Source organism: Homalodisca vitripennis, chromosome 4 (assembly GCF_021130785.1).
Source record: "Homalodisca vitripennis isolate AUS2020 chromosome 4, UT_GWSS_2.1, whole genome shotgun sequence".
Taxonomy (NCBI): domain Eukaryota; kingdom Metazoa; phylum Arthropoda; class Insecta; order Hemiptera; family Cicadellidae; genus Homalodisca; species Homalodisca vitripennis.
The window spans coordinates 182,035,223-182,058,973 of record NC_060210.1 but is presented as its reverse complement, the minus strand read 5'-3'; the positions used below and the strand labels follow the sequence as shown (position 1 = coordinate 182,058,973).

At 32.7% G+C, this 23,751-nt stretch overlaps 1 protein-coding gene across 1 annotated transcript in view; it reads left to right on the top strand.

Annotated features, from left to right (window-relative positions):
* Positions 1–682: 682 nt before the first annotated feature.
* The window catches only part of LOC124360738, a 57,252-nt gene continuing 34,183 nt past the window's right edge, over positions 683–23,751 (top strand). Inside the window, exons 1-6 of the mRNA XM_046814597.1 lie at positions 683–874; positions 5,645–6,016; positions 9,937–10,144; positions 13,692–13,760; positions 16,581–16,877; positions 23,233–23,424. Coding sequence (XP_046670553.1) covers positions 5,724–6,016; positions 9,937–10,144; positions 13,692–13,760; positions 16,581–16,877; positions 23,233–23,424 — 1,059 coding nt within the window. The 5' untranslated portion in view covers positions 683–874; positions 5,645–5,723. The remainder of the gene's footprint in view (positions 875–5,644; positions 6,017–9,936; positions 10,145–13,691; positions 13,761–16,580; positions 16,878–23,232; positions 23,425–23,751) is intronic.

The window sequence follows — 23,751 nt, the reverse complement described above, 5'->3', positions numbered from 1 at the left end:
GTTGCATATTATGTAGTGTTTCTACTCCCATCTCCGATATGGTCTTTGTTTTATGGGGAAATTCTAGTTTACGGAATTTACAAAGACCTCTTGTTTTTACAAAAGAGATGCCTGCGAATTTTGGCTGGAATGCAACCAAGAGAGAGCTGTCGAACAGCTTTTGTCGAGTATGGTATCCTTACCCGTAGTAGCACTCTACATTCTTCAAGTGATAATGTATGCAATAGACAAAAAACTTGACAAGAGGCAGTAAATCTCCACAGTCACAACACTCGTCACGCTGCAAACTTCAATTTGCCAGCTCACAGGCTAGCATTGTTTTGAAGAAAAACCTTCCTAGATGGGAGCAAAGTTATTCAACATGCTGCCTGATAACATCAAATCTCAAGAAGGAAGCCTGAACTTTAAGAAGGAAACTAAAAAGATGGCTGCTGAGTCATCCCTTCTACACAATTGAAGAATTTCTGAGCTGGAGAACTCAATGGACTACATAAACCATTATGAAAATCTTATTATTTTGTATTGACGCTAATGTAATTCTCTAAGAATGCACAAATAAAGAATATTGTAATAATAATAAAGTACTACACCGTAAGAGTGCGCTAAATTCAAATCGTATCACCGACTTAACATAAGACTTTCCAGTTTTTTTTTATTCCGTGTGCATGTCTATGGAGTTGATGTAAACAAAATCTTAACCTTACATTTTATAGTCGAAGCGGAAATAATAATACAATTTAATTGATACCGTTAGTCGTATCCTTTTGAAATATTTGAGTGAAATTAGGAATTATGATATTACTATGTGGTTTACTATGTGTGAACAGTGCAATTTGTGTCATCTAGGTTTATGAGTAACTATACTATTTGAAAGGTTAATTATATTTTTAATAACCCCATCTCATAGGATAATATTTATTTACCTATATATTACTTACCTAAAGCGATCTATTGCCACTTTTAATAATTGGGTAGACTTTAATAAGCAGCCTACACTCATCATTTCCTTTGTGGTTATAAAATAAAGATTTTTGATATTACAAATTTTTTAACCTCTCTATCATTTCAACTTTTGTTTATAACCATAACAATAAAGGGGTAGGGTCCAATAAGCGGACCCGGTGTTTTATATCGAAATTGGCAAACGATATTACTTAATCATAACCATCGATATAATCAATCGATACTGATTAATTATTTTTAACAATTAACTTAAATAATCTATATGAAACACTTTCAAATAATACAATTAAGGTAATATTTTAAATGTCACATAAGTAACATTGTGTATTAAAAATGGCTGTCAATCTTAGGAAGCTTCACGAAATTGCTTTAAAAGACAATAAAACATGTTTTTTTATGGTTTCAGAATGTTGGGTTAGTACCTAAGAATCCATTATGTGATATTTGTGGAAAGGTAACAAATGTAACTGTCAGATGAGCTAACATGGTCGTCTTCAGATGCAAAAAAGAAAGTAATGGTAAAGGTTATTTGTTACATCATTAAATTCACATTTTATTTAAAACATATGATTGTTATTACTTTTATATCGATTGATAGTCTATGATTCGATATGCGAATATTAGGTATCGATGATTATATTCTTCGATATAAAACACCAGGTCCGCTTATTGGACCCTACCCCAATAAAGAACCTAAAGTAATTTATTCTTTGGAGAATTTGTAAATTGCGATGAATATGAGGAAATTGTGTTAGATAAGTAATTGAAAGTTCGTGGTGAATAGTAAAGAGAAGTTGAAGAGTACAATACAAGCAGACTATCTTGGTAATTTTTTGGGGTAGAGTACATTAAGCGGACCCGGTTTTTATATCAATTACTGTAATCATCAATACTTAATGTTCCCATATCGCATACGAGTCTATCAATCATGTCAACATATCTATATTCTTAATAAAAATCATGTTTGAAATTAAGGTAATTGTTAAAGTAATGCCCAGAGCGGCAAAATACGAGTTTTGCATTATTAATTTATTGGAATCATCCTACTGAACAAAACAATACAGCGTTTCATGGGGTAGGAGTTGTAAAACATAAAAAATTGTACTACTTTTCATGTACGGAGCAATATTTTCATGTTGTACATCCGCGTCGGGAGTCAAGTGACCTTTTTTGACATTGATTCAATCTCGTGCTGATGTCATCGGATGCGTCACCATATTTGGAAACGTAAAAGAAAAATAATTCTAAAATGAGCAGAATTTTGACCCTAATGACTATGTTTTTATTAATTTTGAGCTACCAATTGATTAGTTGTTATGGGTTGAGATGAGTGCCTCTGGACATCAGCACGGGCTGTGGCACCACGGTGCTGCCCCGCACTGATGTGAACGAAAGAAAAACATCCCTCAAAATGTACCTATCAGTAAAATATCAAGTTCTAGAGGGGCTGATCAGAAATAGAAATTGAAAATTAATGCAATGAAATTTATGTAAAGTATAAAAAAACCTAATAAATCATATAAAAACCCAATATTAATGTATAAATGGACAGTAATGTAGAACACTTTTCATTAAAAGGAAATAATCTAATTTCGGTCAAAACATAAAGTCCTAATGTGCCCGACAAAACACTCCGACACAGTTCACTACCATTCGTCAAACTAGTGGATGGTTGATCCATGATTGACAAGCAGTCACTCTATCCGAACTACAACACACAATATCTTGAGAAGCACGTGACCACAGCCCCGGAGTGCTTGGATAAAAGATACTCTATCAGTCCCGGCCGTAGTATAACATTGAGGTACATAGATATTGAGACACACAGCACACGAACAGAACATTAAAATATTGAAAAATTACCTATTTATGAATTTATCCCCTAAAACCATGTTATTGGTCATTTGCACCCCCCTAAAACCATATATATTTTTGTTCAGGAGGATGAGCAGAATGCGTTAATAACATCAAATTAATGATTTGCCGGGTCAACCTTTAACTCGTAGATACCGAAATTAAAATAATTAATATAATACACAATGAAAATCTCATAAATAATAAAGAAGCTATAACAATTAAACAAACAATTAGAACTGGAAATAGGAAACTCATAAATAATAAAGAAATAACAATATAACAAACATTCAATATAACACGCTTTAAATAAGTTGTTGAAAGCATCCTTTTTAGAAAACCATACTTCTCTTCTGTACAAATACTCATAGAGAATATCTGCAAACAGGTCGGCTGATATCCCACTTTTTAAAATTCGTTTCACGGTCCTTCATAAGCTGTTATTGTTAATAAAAGACAATACTTTTTTATATGGAAAAGTTTGAAAAGTTTATACAAGTTAGTTATTGTTCGAAAATCAGTATGGGTTGGTTGTATTGTTAGTTATAATTAAGTAATATCTTTTGTCAGTATCGATATGAAAAACCGGGTCCTCTTATCGTACTCTACTTATTTTTTGTACTGCAGTGAAGTGCACCTGTTGTGGAGAATCCTTTCCTCCATTTCACAAAAGGGTTACTGTTATCAGGGCAAGCTCTAAATGCCGTAACATTTCTCTAGTATGTAGGACTAGGCAAAAGAGTTTATTAAAAATTGTGATGTATTATTTTTGTTAATGTATTGGGTAGACTTTAATAAGTGGCCTTCACTTGTTATTCAGCTGCTTTTATCAAATGGTTCAATTGTTTTGATCCGAAGGAATAATTCAATATTACAATTTATTTAACTTAGCATGATTGCAACTTATTAGTTATAGTAATTTTAATATAAACAATAAACAGCAAGAAGTAACTAATTAAAGTATTTTGAGACCTAGAAAATGGCGATGCATATGAGGAAAATATGTGAGATATTTCTTACAAGTGGTTGTTTAAGTGGCTTCAATATGTGGATTTGGCTTCTTGGTAACCCATGGGGAGAATTCTTTCCTCCATTTCACAAAAGTGGTTACCGGTACTTATTTATATCAAGCTGGGCAAGTTATATATATTGTAACGTTTCTTTGATATCTAAGTCTAGGCCATGGTTGGTTTGGTGTTTTGTAATGTTATTGTTAAATTTACGTTTTTAAACGAGATTCTTCTTGTAATGGTAATTTATTATAACTCTTTATTGTGTATGATTTTTACATATCGAAGTTGGATAATATATCCTATTGTTCGATAATAGGAATCGAATAACAAGTGTAAGCTGTTTATTAAAGTCTTCCCAATGTATTACAATTCTTGTAATGTATGATTATTATGTAAAATCAAAGTTAGAAAATATGTATAGAATCGTTGGTTAATAACAATCAACTAACAAGTGTAGGCCGCTTGTTAAATTCTCCCCTAATATATTCTATTAACAGTATACTTTTGAACAGTATACTCTTTGAAGTTTGTAATCAGACCTTCTAGAATTTTATTAGTATAATGATAGGTACTATATCAAGGGATATTTTTCATTCATTGTAACTCTAGGGCTACTGCAGCCTTGCTCTGGTTGCCATAGGCATAATTATAAACGCCCTAGACTAGGCTATTTGTTTATTTTCCAAGATTTGTAAAAATGCTTTGGTTTGCTACACCTTAATTGTATTCTTATTTTTCTCTATCTAGGCCTACTTTTTAAGAGATTTTCTTTTGAAAAAAAAACAAAAAATAAAGCAAAGTGTAAGTAAGTAAATATTTACCCTTTATAGATACTCATATTTGATATAGTGCGATAAATATATTGTTTGACTCAGGAGATAATTCTGGCACTATACAGACCAATAATTTTGATTTTTTTTTTAACGCAGTAGGCTATTGTTATGAACATATACTAGGTGTAATGATATATTCCATGTTTAATTTCTTGTTATTATTGAATCTAAATTTTGGGTTTTGTCAGATACTGGACAATCTGAAATTTGTTTCCTAAATATGAAAGAATCAGGTTATAGTTAAGTTTTTACTGCCTAAAAAGATCAATTTATGGATGAGGATGACTATGTCAACACAGTAATTAGAGGTATCGGTGTAACAGCTATATGTACAATCTCTCTAGCATCGGTGTAATAATTTATAGAAAGCAATTTTGCTGATTTGTTTATTTGATGAATCCATATTGTCTTATTAACAGTAGATTATTTTCTTCGGGTAACAGACATTCTTTTTGATAAATAAATAAATACTGGTTGGAGGGATATTTGCACACTTAACTCACACCATTTTCAATAATAGTTTCAAATCTATTTCTAAAGTCACATACTTGATTGAAGCATTTATCGAAGATAATCAGTGGTCCTTTTATTTTATCTATGCAGTTCTTTACAGCTCTTATGGGAATTCCATCCAGTCCCATCAGGGAAAATATTATGAATATTGGTTAAAATATGTTTCTATTCATTTTTTTACAATTTTTACATCCAGGACCAATATGCGCAATGTAAGATACATTGTTTAAATTGAACTAGTCTAAATTTTGAAGCTATCAGGAGATTTTTAGAAAACCACTGTGTGCAATAGTTCGTACTGTAATTATATTATATCCTAGTCATTTTTTAAATCTCCTAAATTCACCAACGAATCTATAGAGATGGTTGCTAAGTACTGGTGGAATGTTTACGATTTCATGTACAGTATTTTATTGTAATGGAGTAGTGTTAATAATAAGTTGCTGATTTCCTTTTTTTTGTTTCAAGGTTCCTGACCTAGAGATCTTTTATCTGCAGTAATACATTATTTAGAAGCACACATTGTGCCTGTAAGTGCCATTGAGAAATGGATGAAATTGAGGGATCACGGGTGGACTTTGGTTTGTTGACGAAAGACAATTATCTATACATCCGTAACAGAAGCGTGAATGGAAAATTGTACCTAAAATGCCGTGAGAAGACCTGTGGATGCACTGCCCAATGGGAGCCAGCTCGGGATAGGTTTTTCATCAACATTCCACATAATCATGATGCAAATTCTATTGACGTTGAGGTACTCAAACTCAAGGCAGAACTGAAAAATCTAATCCGCAGAGGTGAAAGGCCTTACAGAAAAGTCTTTGAAGAAGTATGTGCAAAGTAAGTATTATTTCAAAATAATTTTTATACAGATTTTATAAAATTAATGTGTTAAAATGATACACAAACACTTTTTTACTGAGAGAATCCAGGTATCCAAAACATGTCTAAGGAATGCAACACTTAAAAAATTAAACCATACTTAAAAAGACACTGTATAAGTATCCGTATTTGATATCTGCATTACATTACTGACCAAGTACTGCATCCTTAATATTTACTAAAATATACAATTAAAAGACTATTTTTATTAAAACTTTGAATTTTCTTATCTGTATATTTTCTTACTCTGTGCTCAGCACAGGTTGAAACAAGAAGTTCTGTTACTATCAACAAAACTCTATTAATGTAAACAAATTGAAAATAGTGGTTATATTATAGACAATAGACAAAAATTCTTTATTAACATGCTCATTGAGAACAGTATTAGCGTCATAGTAAACAATACAAGTGTTTTTTACAACATATAAAGTTTTTTAATTATATAAAAGGTTACATTGTAAAATTTAAATGTCAAATGCTTTTTGAAAGAATTCTTCTATGGAGTAGAAGGGGCGGTCAGCAAGCCATTTGTGTAGTGCTGGTTTAAGTTCATTCTCTCCTTTGTCTCTCAGCTCTGATGGCAGGTGGTTGTGAAGCTTCCTCCTGATGTACGAGTATGTAGGCTTCTTTTCGAACTGTGACAGTCGGTGGGTTGGAAGGTCATACAAAGTAGTGTCTCAGAGGTTGTACTGATGAACTTCACCCCGCTTTGGTAGGCCCTCTCTTACTGCGTGCATCACAGTTTCTTGAATGTATACTTAACTTATAGTGATACAATAGTGAGGATCTTATGGGTTTTAAAGGCTTCTCTACAGCTGTTTGGTGGTTGCAGTCCTGCAAGTGTTCTGACTGCGGTTTTTTGTTTTTTGAGAACCCTTTGAATCTGACCAGCTGATGTTCCTCCCCATGCTACTAAACCATATCTTATGTGAGCCTCAAACAAAGTGAAGTAAGCAGCTCTTGTACTTGTTTCATCAGTAGAAGCTTTTATGTTTTTAATTGCATAGAGGCTGGAACTCAACTTCCTACAGAGTTTGTCTACATCAGATGTCCAGGATAAGTTTTTATCCAGAGTTATGCCCAAAAACTTTGTCATTCATTGCAACCTCTGGTATACATGGCACACATTCAGATCTCCTTTCAAAAGCTATTTGGGCAGTTTTGGTAGTAATTTACTGCTAAGTCATTGTTATTTTTGAAGAAATCTCATCTAAACCTGATGAGTTTTTTTATTTGAGGTTGTTAATGATTGTTCTGACTTCATTTTCATTTGTTTCTCGAAGGTTTGTGAGCAGCTATTGAAGTGCTGGCTGTACAGGTGGTAAAAAAGTTCTTATTATTCCATTATTTTTTTCTAATGTTTTTTCAGCTATGTGTAAGAAGTGAGAGTTTAGATGGTCTGCTACTTCTAAAGAGTTGTCAATGATTTTTCCATTAACTTCTAGCTTTATTTTGTTCACTGACTTTCCTTTCTTGGACCATGTTGTGTTTATAACTTCCCACATAGCCTTGGATTTATTGTTGGCACGGGCAATGTGGTCTGATGCTGCTTGTTTTCTGAAGAGTTTCAGTCGTAAGTCATAGTTTTTTTACATCTTATTGATTCTTCCTTGTCATCAATAGATCCTGTCACTTCATATTTACTAAGGGCTAACAGGTATCTGTCCTTTAGTCTATTGGCTTCATAGTCAGCAAAATATTTAGTTTTAGTTTATGGCGTGTTTTGAATTTCCTCTGAGGGCATGCTGCATCCTTGGCAAGTCTTACAGTATAGCTCAATCTTTCAAAAGCTTCATCAGCATCTTCAGTTTGCAGAATGTTTGACCAGTTCTCTTCCCCAAGTATGCATTTGAGCTCTTGAAGATTTTTTCTTCTGAGGCAGCGACTCATTCTGAGTGGATTATCCTGTATTACTGCGAAGTTGACCTCACAGCTTTGGGCAGTATGGTCTGAGATGCTAGCATGGATAACCTTTGTGTCAAGCTTCTCAGTATAAATATTAGAACAAATCCAGTTGATAGAGGATTGTGTAGTTGGGGTAATTTTGGTCGCTGGAAGTTGTACCCTCTTGCTGTTATGAGAGGCCAGAGTCTCATCTAATAAAATACTTCTTCTGTCAGGATTTAAAATGTCAACGTTTATGTCCCCCATTATGACCAGAGGATAGTAGTCTATTCTTGTACTAGTGATTATATTAGACACTGTTTCTAGTGCTAAAACAAAATCTCCGTTAGGAGATCTGTATGTACCAAGAATGTGGATAACTGATTGTTTAAGCCTGATTTTGATCAGAGCAGCCTCAAGCGTAACCTCTCTGCAAAACTGGACAACAATAAGTTCTTCTGTATGCCTTTCAAGGTTTTTGTCAACATAGATAGCAACCTCACCTTTCCTATGTTCTGTTTTACAGAAGTGGGCCTTGAGATAGTATCATGTGATTACAGTGTTCTCTATTTGGTCTCGTTTAAGACCATGCTCTGTCAGAATCAGTATGTTTGGCTTAATTTTTTCAACTAGATGTTGAAGTCTATTAGTTTTATTTGAAATTTCTTGTGTGTTTTGATGCAGAATGAGGAGACGATGGATTTTTTTAAAATATTTTTATTGTGTGATGATCCTGGGTCTCTCTGCTGTGATGCACTGATATTTTGTTCCAGAATATTTTTGTTTTGTATCTTTTCTTTTTTTGATGATTTTCTTCTAAAAAATGAAAATTTGGATGGACATTAACAAGTTCATTTGGTGATAAAAAAGGTGATCCTGCAATGTTGCTGGAGTCACTGTCATAATTGTCATATTCAGTAGTGTTGGACAGTTTTTCAGTTGGAGTTTGACTGATTCTCCCAGTTATTGCTTGAGTGTAAAGTTTTTTTAGCCGGAGTTTTGTTGACTCTCCCAGTTGCTGCTTGATTGTGCAGTTTTTTTTGACGGAGTTTGTCTGATTCTCCCTGTTGTTGCATTAGTCGAGAGTTTTATTGTTGGATCTTGACTGGTTTTCCCAGGCTGATTTTGGTCAGATGTGATTTTACTGGCTAGATTTTTATTAAAAAATTCTTCTATGCTTTCATTTTTGTCTCGGAGTTTAGCAGAAGTAGGGGGAGTTTGTCTATCTTATTAGTGTTATTAGAGATCAAAGGCATGAATTGCTTATTGGTTTCTGAGCTCTGTTGTGTAGATATGCTGCTATCATACATGGTTGTATAGATTATGGCGTTGGGTTTTGAGGTTTTCATTTTTTGAACTTGTAAGGAAATACTAAATTTGTTTTGGATTTTCTTAGCATTATTTGTTCCCCCAAAAGGTTTTTTAAGAGGGGTACGGCAAGGTGTAGAATTCCTTGTTTTCCCACTATTTTTTTACTAATGTTTTGTCCTCCTTGTCTGCCAGATTTTTCACCTCTGCTTCCAATATCTACTTTTAACTACAATTAACTAAACTTATGGTTGTGATAAAACAATGTTTACACAGAACTGTTCATTACATTAACATTCTATTTCAATTAATAACACTTGTTTGCTATAATGCATCTTTAGAGACCAAAATGGGAGTTTTTGCAACTTCAGAGGTCAATGGAACATAGTCAGGAGGGATATTCAAAATAGGAATAAGTCTTTATGTTAACAAGAGATCCTAAGAATCCATATAAAATTTCAGTACAATCTGTTCTGTAGTTTTTACATCCTCGAGTAACACAAACCCATTTTGAGATATACCACATTACATTATATTTTCATATATTATAGATAATAATATTATATAAAATATATAATATTATAATATCAAATTTGAATAAGTTAGACTTAATAATTTTCTAAAATAAATAAAAAAACATTGGAACATTGTTAACTATAGTGAAATCTTGAACAATGATTTTACAGATACTCCCAGGATGCAACTGACAGAGTAGCTCTTTACCGCAATACATTGAGGAAACATCGCTTTCAAGTAAACAGAAGGAAAAAGCAACTGATGCCAGATTTTCAGGCCAAAGTTCATGGTGTTAACCAGAGCCCATCAAGCTTAAAGTTAATGGATGTCTTACACAAAGGTGAAGTGCAATCAGAACATCAAGAAACATTTACACAGGTATAATAAGATGTGTTTTATAAAACTAGATTATAGGTTACACACACTTAAATACAGACAAATAATTGTATGGCATTTCCTTAGAACATTTATACTGTCATAAAATTGTTATTCACTAAGTCACATCAAGATTGTCAAAGCCTTTAATTACAATATACAGAGTGTTTCAGAACTCAAGATATAAAAATAAATTCGTTTTTGGAAAAAATTTAAAGTTTCCATAGTATAATTTTTTTTGTTATTAGTTACTGTAAAAATTAATTACTTTAAATACTTAGATATCTATATAAATAAAAATGAATTTCCGTTCGTTAGTCTCGCTAAAACTCGAGAACGGCTGAACCGATTTGGATAATTTTGGTCTTGAAATGTTCGTGGAAGTCCAGGGAAGGTTTAAACGATGAGAAAATATAACAAAATTGCAAGGAAAATACTAAAAACGACAATTTGATTTTCCCATACAAACTGTTCTTACCTGTCAAACGTTTGATTGATGTTTATGTATCGATAATTAGTTTAACAGCTGTAACAAATACAAATGACGAAGTGTCTCAGTATCATATGTTTACTTACTACTGCATGCAATTTTGGGTAAAACAGCTGTCGCCATTATAGGTTAACATTATTAGTGCAAGAAAACATTAATATCAGATACTGCTTACAATGCCGAGAAGAAAACGACCTAACATAGGTCGTCGAAGTAGACCAGCAAGAGACTGATAATGGTAACAGTCGTATTGGTATGGCACATTTGCGTTCTGCAGTAAATCAGAATGAAGTGGATAGACAAAGAATGCAACGAGTTTGGGGCACATCGATCACAACAGCAGCGAGCCCGGGAAAAGGAAATTGACCGATTCCGCAAACACAATGCTCCTGTGAACCTGGAACGAGCAGCATTCTCCTACGATCCAAAAATCGATAATAGTGCCGACAAATACAGTACATCCAAATAACGCTGAATGTTATTATCTTAGATTGTTATTGGTGAATGTTCGTGTTCCGACATCGTTTCAACAATTGAGAACAGTTGATGGACATCTGTGTTACTTACCGTGAGGCGTGTCAACTATTACAGTTACTCGAGGATGATTTACATTGGGATAATACGCTCAAGGATTCCATCATATCTTCACCACATCAAATTCGAACATTGTTTGCGATTATAATATCCACATGTTTCCCTTCGAATCCGGAAGATTTGTGGATGAAATATAGGGATTACATGTCTGAGGATGTGCTACATCTTGTGCGATGTCAAACTTCGAATCCTACCCTACTAATTAATGCGGAAAATTTACAATTAAACATTGATCATGATAGAACATATGTGTTTATTGATGGCAAATAAAGTACTGTCGTGTTTGGGCCTGACAGCACCCAATATTTTATGTCGAAGATTTTTGTTACACATGGTAAAGTATATCTTTATATGTTTACGCACCGCAAAAAAATACAAAAAATATAGTTTACCAGAAAGCTTTAAATTGATTACCTGTATTGATTGCCTTTTGTCCGATATGATAATGATGATAATTTGACAATAAATGTGTTATATTTAATGTATGCAAAAATGTCATTGTTTATCATTTCTGATCCAGGTGCTGAAACCAACAAAAAAGTCAGCTCTATGAATTTTTATTTATACAGATTCGTGATGCTAATAATGCCGTTGCAAATGCAGAAAATGTGGAAAAAATTACAATTTTGCCGGCCTCTTACATTGGAAGCCCGCGCCACATGCACGAATACGCGCAAGATGCGATGTCGTATGTTAGAAAATATGGCCGTCCACACCTATTTATTACATGCACCTGTAACCCACAATGGATGGAAATTAAGAAAGAATTGGTACATGGCCAAACACCAATTGATATGCATGACATCACTGCCAGAGTGTTTAAGCAAAAATTAAAATCTTTAATGAATTTCATTATAAAGCATCGTGTGTATGGCCAAGTACGTTGTTGGATGTACTCTGTTGAGTGGCAAAAGCGTGGTCTGCCACATGCGCACATATTAGTTTGGTTAGTTGATAAATTAAGGCCAGAAGACATTGATTCCATAATTTCAGCCGAGATTCCCGATGAAACACTTGACCCAAAATTGCATGCAGTAGTAAGTAAACATATGATACATGGGCCTTGCGGAGTTTTCAACAACAACTCCCTCTGTATGGTCGACGGTCGAGGGCAAGTTTTCTAAGCGATACCCTAGAGCATTGATTGCTGAAACCATCTCGGGAAATGATGGTTACCCGTTGTATCGTTGGCAATCAGTTGAGGATGGTGGGCGATCTGTAATTGTGAAGATAAAAGGACAAAATTTTGATGTAGATAATCGATGGATTGTGCCGTACTCGCCAATATTGTCCAAAACTTTTGAAACTCACATCAATTTGGAATTTTGTAACTCTGTCAAATTGATAAAGAACATATGTAAATATGTTAACAAAGGTAGCGACATGGCCAAGAGGTAAGTGAAACGAAGTTCACCGGGTCAGCTAGTATATATATATATATATATATATAAAAGCATAATGTAACACACACACACACACACACACACACACACACACACAAACACACACACACTAAATTTCAAGTCCATAGCTTACTCCAAAGGTGAAATACAGGTACATAAAAACTCAAAATAACAAGTTTCGGAAAACCTCTCGGAAAGAAAAGAATACTTCAAAAGAGTCTTTAGCACCATATTATGTCTCTTCTCCTGGTCCTCGTCTTTCTTCCTTTTAATTTGCTTTTTCTTCACTCTAGTTTCTTTTGTGATTTCTTCCTAGGCTTTTTCAGTTTTCTTTTTACTCTTATTGCTGTAACTTTACGCAATCTTTTATGTGAACTTTTTCCTGCCTCTACTTCCTTGTTTTCAAAAACTTTTACTGAGCCATTGCACCAATGTTAAATGGTATTATATTGCATCTAATGCTCCACATTTCAGAGTAATGTGTTCTACAAACACTTTTTTGTGAAAATATGCTCAATTACATGATTTAAACTCTCCTTTGGATTTTGTGTCCTTTCATGAAGACATTTTTGTAAGAGTTCATCTTCTTGAAATCTCTGAATATTTTTTTTGTGTGGAGCATTACTGCTTCTGGCACTAAGTGTTTGTTTGAACGAAATAAACTTCACCAGTTGCATTTGCCTATGAGTATCAAATATACACATCTTTATGAACTTTTACATTTATAATATTAATAGAATTGAAAGCGGATATAACTAACCTTCACCTTCTAAATCGTTGTTATCTTAAAATTTAATTCTGGTGTTAACAATCTTAAAATAATTGAAGAAAAAGACGAAAAATATACCATATCACCAAAACATCTTGATATCTTCTAAAGTAGATCTTTATTTTATTATACTGTTATATTTATTTATTTCTAAATATTATAAAACATTTTTTATTATTCTTTCAATTTATTGAGCCACAAAACTTCAGAATAGTCATGAGTTTTATCAGGGTAACACTTAAATATTGTAATACATACAATATTAAAACCTGTTAAAAGGTACAACTGTTGCAGGTTGCAGATACAGATGATGATGATACATTTAATGAAGAGGAAGCTAGAAACTATGAAAAGATAGGAGAGGTAAAGGAATTAAATTTTGGTAATAATTGGCTACTGCAGTCATATTAGTAGACCATTTGATTTCACCCTTAAAAACTCTAGTGTCTTAACAGGATGTTTAGTAATACATTTTTTTCCTATATAACTCACACATGTTCTTAAAAAATCGTTATAATGATCAAACTATAGCAATGTAACATTCGCAACTATATTCAGTTTCAAAAAATTTGTTGTATTAAACGATCACACACGCTAAAACATAGTATTGCAGTTTTTTCATTTATTTACTATTAACTTTATTATTTTATCTACATGTGTATATTTTGAAATTAATTTTATAATTAGCATAAGGTTTTAATAAAATATTTCCTATTTATAAAATGTGTTTTAAATGAACCTACTGTATATAAACTCAAAATTGTTTATTATGTGTTTCTGCAAAATTTGTTCCTCGGCTGCTGACAGAAGACCAAAAGAACTGTCGACTTGAAATCACACAGGACAATCTGGATTTGATAAAAAGTCACCCAGGGCTATTTAAAAAAGTTATTACTGGTGATGAGTCATGGGTTTATGGCTACGACCATGAAACAAAGGCTCAATCTTCACAGTGGAAAACTTGCAAAGAGCAACGGCCGAAAAAAGTAAGACAAAGTCGAAAGCAATGTCAAGACAATGCTGACAATTTTTTTTTACCAGGATGGCGTTGTTCATCACGAATATGCTCCAAGAGGCCAGACAGAGAATAAGGAGTATTATCTTGAGGTCCTAAGGCGGCTACGAGATGCAGTGCGAAGGAAACGACCTGAACTGTGGACAAGCCGTGACTGGATCCTGCACAACGACAACGCGCCAGCTTATTCCTCAAATCTTATTCAGCGTTTTTTTGGTCAAACACATCAACCAACTACGACAGCCTCCCTACAGTCCTGACAGCTCCTTGTGACTTCTGGCTATTTCCGAAATTAAACATTTCTTTGAAAGGAAAAAGATTTGACGATGTTGAACAAATAAAACAAAATGTGACGAAGGACCTGTTAGCCATTCCGCAAAATGAATTTAAGGAGTATTTCCGGAAGTGGGAGGAGTGTTGGAAGAAGGTAGTGGCTTGTGGAGGGGAGTACTTTGAAGGGGACCAGATTGCCGCCAAGTAACGTCAGTTCATGCCAGACGTCAAGGTCGGATACTTTTTGGACACACCTCGTATACCAAACCTAGGTTTTGAGGATCGAACAACGGCAAATATCCGATAATCCTATTATCCTTTCAAACAATCTATTGTCAATAACAAAATATAAACAAAGTAGTTTACAAAGTAAAAACATGTATTTATATGTCTTAAATTGTGTAATAAATGAAGGAACAGAGTGTTAGATATATCTAGAAACCAGCTGAAGAATCTGTTCACAAGATTTGACAACCAAATATGATTTTGTAAATAATATTTAACTTGAAATTCATATAGTTTATGTTTACATTCATACACCAGTTCTTGTCTACAATTGTCAATCGCTAAAAAGTGTTTTTCACACTTTGTGTGTTAAAAATTGTAGATAGATAAGTCAGTTAACAAATTATAGTAGATTTGTAAATAATATTTTGCTAGAACTAGGTGTTTCCTACATATAAGTACCATACATGCATTGTTTATAGCGTGTGTTGTGTTTATTCACAGGTGACATCTGATTGGCAGTACGCAAATTTCCAACTAATTGCTAAAACGTATTTTTGTCATACTTTGTGTGTGACAGATAACTGGATTGGTAATTTGTTGTAGTTTTGAAAATAGTATTTTTATTACATATTATATGTTCAAAATTTATGTTCATGTATAGTTTTAAGTCTGCTCGTCTATTCATAGACGAAAGTTGATAGGCAGTATGGAAATTACTGAACACTAGAACTCAGCAGCTAAACAAATGCTTTACACTTGTGAGACAGTGTGGCAGTGTGGCAGTCATAAAGTTTATAATGAGGATTATTACAATGCCTATGTTTATTTTAAGACAATTGTATCATCGGGTATACTTATATGCCAGTCAATCAATCTTGTCTCAAATTCTTAAATGTTTTATCTTAAAACTTTTATTTTAGTGTTTCAATGCTAATGAATCGTTATAAAATACTATGATAAGTTAATACTGTTGTTTTTAATTGTTATTAGTATAGATTTTCCCATAAGAAAATCTATGTGAAATATAAATTATAAACCATCAGTATTAGCAGATTATCATATTTTTAGTTTGGAGTCTGTGCCACTAAAGAGTTAAATGTAAAACCAGTAGAAGTTACTGTTTGTTATTTATACCTTTTTTTACAAAATATAGAATAATAATACATGTAAACACAGATAATAGAAGTATTCAAACTGTCCACTCTCAGATCTGTTTCTCAAAATAAATATGTGTTACAAGATATTAATTATATTTAAAAACTTACTAATCCAAATTTATTATATCAGGGATGGATTTGACCCTTTAAGACATCTTCAGGTTGAATTTGTTACATTGTACTCTGTTGTTGCATGTGTTTGTGTACGACAATTTTAGTGTTGAAGAAGATCTTTACAATGTTATATTAACGAAGTACAATAAAAGTAAATACAGCCTGAACAAGTCATTAGGAGCAAAATAAATTGATTTTATAATGAATTGGTAAGTTAAGCTTTAAATATACTTATTAATGCCAATTCCAAGGTCAAAAAGTCATATTACACTTTCAAAAATTAAACTTACTCATAAATTACATGTTTGCTTATTTTATTACTAGTGATAATGAAATAGTTGTTATAATCTGATCATATCAAAATCAAGCGTCTATAAAGTATCCAATTTGTTACAGACAACAGTGACTGACAACATTGAAACACCTCCCAATGAGAGTGAATCTGTAATCACTGAGATATTAAAAGAGGCAGAGGTATCGATAGTAGATCAGTCGCAACCGATCAGAGATCAAGAAGATCGTTTAAACATCATGAAGCGTAGTTTCAATTTGCAAGGGGTTTCCAAACAGGTGGCTGAGGATAACGAGAAACTTTTTTGTGAACCAATAGTAAAACTGAAAAAATTGAAAATGTCTCTGTCTAAAGAGAAACCAAGAGAAGCAAGTTGTCATATGACAGGGTCGGAGTGTGTGGTGAGTGAACTTCATAAAATAATAGATAAAAGGCAACTACTAGTTTAGATGATAGTTTTGATCTGTTTGAAAAATATATTATCACTCGACTATGATAACTTTCTTGGAAAAAGATTATTTCCTGGAATCAGCAAATATATGTAATCCTAGCATTAAATTTCTTCAAGATCCAAACAGATCTGTACTAGACATTCCCAGTGCATTAGTGACAATACTGGTTACTTTCATTTTACAAAGCATTGTTTACAGAACAAAACTTTGCTTCTGTGAGCTCTCCGAAAATAAATACTAGCAACATGTGACATTATAAAAATATTGATAAAAACAAAATGATATTTTATTTTTATTATTTCCATTGACTTTATGGTATATTTACTGAATTTTATATTATTCTTTCTGTACAATTTAGAGTATAACATAAATAAGAATATTTTAATGCGATGTGACACAAAATATATTGGCAACTCTGGTTTAGTTGATTATTACATCCAAAGAACAAAATTGAACTCATACAATATCTTGATTTCACTTAAAATTCTCCAACACATCCTACACACTGTTTTTCCTTAATTAACATTTTTTTACTTGAACATTGTCGCTACTCCAGCGCACAATTGTATAACAGTGGCTATTTGGGCAACAGTTACTGATGTTTCTTTTAGTAATGGCAGTTTATATTACACTCTAACTTGTCGAAGTTTTTGCATGGTTTATTTCAACATTAATCATTAGCAAAGGCATATTAATATATAATACAGAGGTGTAGAATCATAGGTATAAAGTATATCATAAAAGATAATATATAGTTGGAAAGTTGCATTAAAAATGTTGTTGCTATATCCAGCTAAGGACACTGACATAGTTTGTTACTTGTTGTGAATTCATAATACTGTTCATGTGTTTTGTAGTGTTTTAAATTTGTTATAGTTCATTTTAAATTACTATACTTGTTGATTATAACTTTTAATTTATTAACCTACTTCCATGTTTAACTTAATGAAAAAATAGGGTAAGGCCTATATTGTTTGGCTATTCTGCCATAGTTTTTGCTAAAAAATGTTCTCAGACTATATTAATATTTAGGGAAGGATGTAACATCGTGTGTACAGGTTTTCACAGAGATTCAAGTACCATAGGTTTCAACAATTCATTTCTCAAGATGTCCTCCGTACAGGTAGACAGACAACATAACAGAAGAATTAATATTTTTACATTCCCTAGCAGACTACATATAAATTGTGTCAGTCCTACTGAGTTGGAGTCAGTCAAGCCAAATTTCCATGATTGAATATGCCACCCAATTTTTCTTGTCTTAAGAAGGAAACAAGTTTCATCTAAAATTTAGTGTGAGCAGATAGGAATCCTTTCAAGTATATCTTGCCACAATGGGTACATTCACACCTTTTTGTTTATTAATATTAAGTTTGGATTTCCATAGCATGTTGTTTTAAAAAATGAAAAAAAAAATAATAAAGGTTTTAAATGAGCTAAAGAGGCCCTACAACGCAAGAAGTGTGCCTGATACTACATCATTATCACTGAAATTTTGATATTGACTTTCCACTTTATATATTTTTCATTTTTTTTGTACGAGTAAGGTCACAAGTCATATGTTAAAAATCCCCATATTGTACTCAGCTAGTGTTAATAATTTATGTATTCTCACTATTTTCTTGTTGTAATCATAGGTAGTTTATCCATAAGATCAATATAAAAAATGTTAGCTTAAAGTTCAGCAAAATCCTAAGGCATGGACATGCACCATGTTCTAACTCTGTGTTTACCTGTATAGAAAATGGGTGCTCATGCAAAATTTAAAAAAAATCTGTTGGTCAGATATTTTGAGACTATCGTGCGGGACAAACAGACAGATATGTAGTTTTTTTAATAACTCATTTGAAGAGCTTACACTTATGCTCATGGAGCACTGCCAATAAAATAAATTTTGTCCTTTATGAAAATGCGTTCCATTGTCTATCAGTACATTAAATTTTGGCAAATCCTGTAAAGGTTTTTAAGAGTTTTAAAATAACTAAGCCCAAAAAAATTCTGTAAAAATAACAAACAAGTATTTTAAAAGTTTTTTTGATATTAAACAAACATTAATAAACATTGAGTAGTAGTTTAGTTTATTTTATAGATTGCTCAATAACTGTAACTGTCCACACAAACAATATTGAAAAATTCATCCTGTTAGTAAATTTCTTAGTAAAAGATTACTTTCCATTTTTTGTTTTGTTATAAGTTCATTATAAAATATAAATTTTCAGTTTGTTTTTACCTAATCCTTTTAGTGTTCAGTAATAAAGCCCAAGTAGAAATATATAAGCAAAGCATAATGTAGTTGCTTCAAATAACAATCATATTTTACAAAGCCTTGCATTTTCACAAAAGTAGTAAATAATACAAGACAATTCTTTAATTTCAACATTCAACAGAAGAAAGAAATGGCGTTCATAATACATACTATCTTAAAAATTTTTCCCCCCAGGTTTGTTGTCATTAGCTGCCTAGGACTTCACATTCTCTGCGAGTCGGCTCTCCAATATTAAGAATTCTTTTACTGAGTAAAAGGTCCTCTCTTGGAAACCAGGAGTGCAGGCTTTGTCTTCAACTTCCTTCCTTCCAGTTTTCTTCAGCTCATCATGGGGGGGGAGAATTATTGAAGAATTTTTTGCTCCAGCATAGTTTGGTTTAGGTTTTTCAGAGAGAGTTAACTTGTTGGATCGCGCAAAGTACAGTTTATTGGCATGCCTATTATTTGGTAAGAGTTAATGTCTTGGTGCTGTTGATCATTATGAGTTGTAGCTAACACAATAACACTCTACAATAATAAAGGCTGACCTACTGTTGAAAACCTCCACCTCTTTTGAAAACCCCTCTACAGCTCTCACTCTAAATCCAAGTCTGGCCATGATTCTTAGAGCCTGACTTTTTTTGAAGAATGAGGATGTCCGTTTTTGGAGATTTCTTTTCAGTTCCCCAGCAGACAAAATAGAAATTGTGTCAGCCTACTGAGTTGGAGTCAGTCAAGCCAAAGTCCATGGTTGGATATGCACAATTTTCTTGTCTAAGAAGAAATCAAGTTTCATCTAAAATTTAGTGTGCAGATGAAATCTTTCAATATATCTTGCCACATGGTACATTCACACACCTTTGTTTATTAAGTTGGATTTCATAGCGGTGTTTAAATAATAAAACTACTCTTGCGTTGTAGTACCCTCTTTAGCTCACCGAAACTTTAATCGTCAGCATACATGACTAAATTACTGTATGAATGTAAAACCTTAAGGAAAATCATTAGTAAATAATATAAAAAATACAGGCCCCAACACAGATCCTTGCGGTACACCACGGTCCATTGAAAGGACCTCAGATCTTGAAATTGTAGTAACTCTTTTTATGGTCTGAGTCACTTCTACAATCTGGTGTCTTCCTTCAAGGTATGCTGAGACCATGAAAGTGCTGTTCCTTGGATTCCTAGATGAAAAAGTTTTCTTATAATCAAGTCATGGCTTAGACAATCAAATGCCTTACTCAAGTCAAGTTGCACTCCCACTACATTATTTCCAGCCTCGATATTGTCAACAATGTGCTCAAACAGATCTACTATTGCAGTCATGGTGGATCGTTCCTTAATAAAACGTCTCTGTCAAAAGGTTGTTTAGTTGAAGATACTTGAAAAGTCTAGAGAGAACAATTTTCTCAATAATTTTGGATTCAGTTGAAATAATTAAAGTACAAGGGAATAAAAGGGTGCAGGAAATTCGAGTAGAAAGTGTTAAAGAAGGAAAGATGTTAGGTTTTCACAAGTTTTAAAAGATTAGGAGGAGCAGGCTTACCTTTACCTAAGTAGAAAGTTATTCCAGTTCTTCTTGACATTGTGACATTAAAATGAATACACAAATTCCATTTCTTGCCCACTGGGCATTCTGTTAGTCATCAATGATAGAAATTATGTATATTAATATATATATATATATATCTTATATATATAAAAATCTTGAGTCACGATGTATGTTGCCAATAAACTCCAAAACGACTGAACCAATTTCAATCAAATTTCACATGTATCCGTAATTTAGTCTAACTTAGAAGATAGGATAGTTATTATCTGAATTATTCGCTTATGTCGTGAATATAAACGAATAAAATGAAGAAAAGTTTTCAAAGCGCCTGCACATTATAACCTGCAATTACGAGATAGATACGTATATTAAACAGTGAAACACTATTTGAAGGCGCTAAGTTATGATGTATAATTGTGTAAACTAAATTTTTGGTTGAACTTAAAGGTTGAGTGGTAGACCACTTTGTAATAAAATACATTATGCATGTACAATACATTTTTGACATATTTTCTTGATCGTGGCATCAAGGTAAAATCTACATCGGGGTTGGAAATATAATTTACTTCAACCAGAAATGCTCATACGCGGGCAAAACTTACGAAAAGCGTGCGAAGCCGCGGGAAACAGCTATATATATATATATATTTATTTATAGTATGGTTAAAAATGGTTGACAAAGTTCCTATAGAGTATAAAATATCACACTTGTGTGTTCATTGTAATGTCTTTATGCCAAGAAGAGAAATAACATTCCAATGTGATAAAGTCAATGTCTTGTACTACACATTATTTAATCTATCTTATAGATATCAAACAATTTTTTGTATCATGGCCTTGTATAACTTGCAAAAGACTAATCAAATGATATTTTTTAATGAATAAAGTAAATTTAACCAATCTAAACAACTTTGAGTTTAGTATAAAGAACAGACTATATTGACTTACTCTGAAAATTACATGTCATTATGACGATCGATTATTGCTTTGTGCCTCCCTAAAGAAAACAATATTCCCCTGTATTAAAAAGGCCACTTTGCCCTCTTAACCCTTTTAGGACGACAAAAATTTTGGGTATTTTTTAGGTACGCATTTTTTGAAGTGACCATATTTCATAGTGGACGTACCGAAGAAGACGACGGTGAAATTGGGCAAAATGTAGTAGTTTGATAAATATATTATAAGTCCATTATTATAAATTGTGCTTACACCATTTTTTATCCACATGTACATAATTAAATTGTCCACAATATGGTAGCATTTATTACTATTTACAATAACCAGAAAAAATATAAATAAAATAAAATTTTAGAATTTTTATTTTTATTTTTTTAGTTTGGCTTCAGTTTAATATGACAAAAAAAAAATATTTTTACCGTGTGAACTAATATTACTACGTTTCTTACATAGTATTCAGTTTAAATACCAAATTTTATTAACATTGGTTCAGAAATAATTGTTTTGCAACAAAAAAACTTACATTACTACAAAGTACCAAATTATATAAAACGGACTAAACTAAAATTCAAACAATTAAAGTGGTTTTACTTACCATATAATGTGGTTAACAGGTCAAATTTATCCACAGGTATTGAAATATGTAGTATTGCTAAGAAACACTATAAAACACTCAAATAAATATATACACTATATACAACAATGGTCTAATTAGTTAGCACATGTATGTTTTGGAAAGCCAATCGGGTGATACCCTTCCTTGCAAATTGAACAAATATAGGAGGCTCGTTTCCTTTTTCTTGATTGTTGACTATGTCCAATATCCTATGTCCAACGCTGACTGAATGTAAACAAACCAGACGGAATTGGCTCGCTCCGCCGACTGGCACTACAATAGGCGCTCACGTGCAGCTGTTCTAAAAATAGACATATGTTATATTGTTTGGCCAAGATAAGTTCCGAAATACTCCATTTCCTGTCACAGGATGTGCCTCTACAAGGAAAACTAATTTTGTTCATCGTATTTTCGATATTACGTGAGTATTATGCAAACGTAAACCGGCGGGCACATAAAAGTCCACTCGTCTTCTTCGGTAAAACTAGTGTGGACTATTAATAGTCCGCTCGTCCTAAAAGGGTTATTACCAAAGGATTTGATCTCTAAAGGCATCTTCAGACTTAATTCAATTTATTGCATTTTGTTGTTATTTATATCAGACAGTTTTAATTATATAGTGAGTGTTTCAAGTACATTAACAAAGTAAAGTATCAGCAAATTCGGCTTGAAGATATAATATGGGTCATAATAGATTGATGTTAATGAATTTAAATTGGTAGGAGAAGGTAAGATGTAATATAGCTTTGAATATCTAATTAAAGGCCAAAAATATATTCCATCACATCATACTATACTTCTAAAATTAATTAAACGTATACTTAATTTTATATTTGCATTATTATCAATATTTCATTACTACCATTTATTTATCAGTAGTTGTTATAATATGATATAAAAATCAAGCATATGTAAATGATCCAATTTGTTACAGATGACAGTGTCTGACAACAGTGAGATACCTTCCCGTGAGGATGAACCTACAAACAGTGATACATTAAAAGAGGTTGAGGCAGTAGATCAGTCACAACCGACAAGAGATAGAGAACAGAATTTGAGCAAGAAGTGTAATTTCAATCTGCAAATAACTTCGAAGCAGCAGACTGAGGACAATGAGAGACCAATGGTAAAGGTGACAAATTTTAAAATGTGTGTATCCAAAGAAAAGATTAGATTGTTTTTGGATTGTGTGGTGAGCAAACTGTAGACTCCAGATATTACAGGTTGAATGGCAACTAATAGCTTAGATGATAGTTCCCTAATTCGAGGACTTCCTTGAAAAAAAAAAAAGATTATTTCCATGAATCACCAAATTTGCTGTCCTTGTGATTAAATTTGTTTTAGAACAAAACAAACAAATATCAATAGACACTCTTAGAGCAATGTCAGTATTCCTTTAGAGTCCACACTGGTTGCTTTCATTTCACAACATTTTAGTTGCGGAACAAAACTG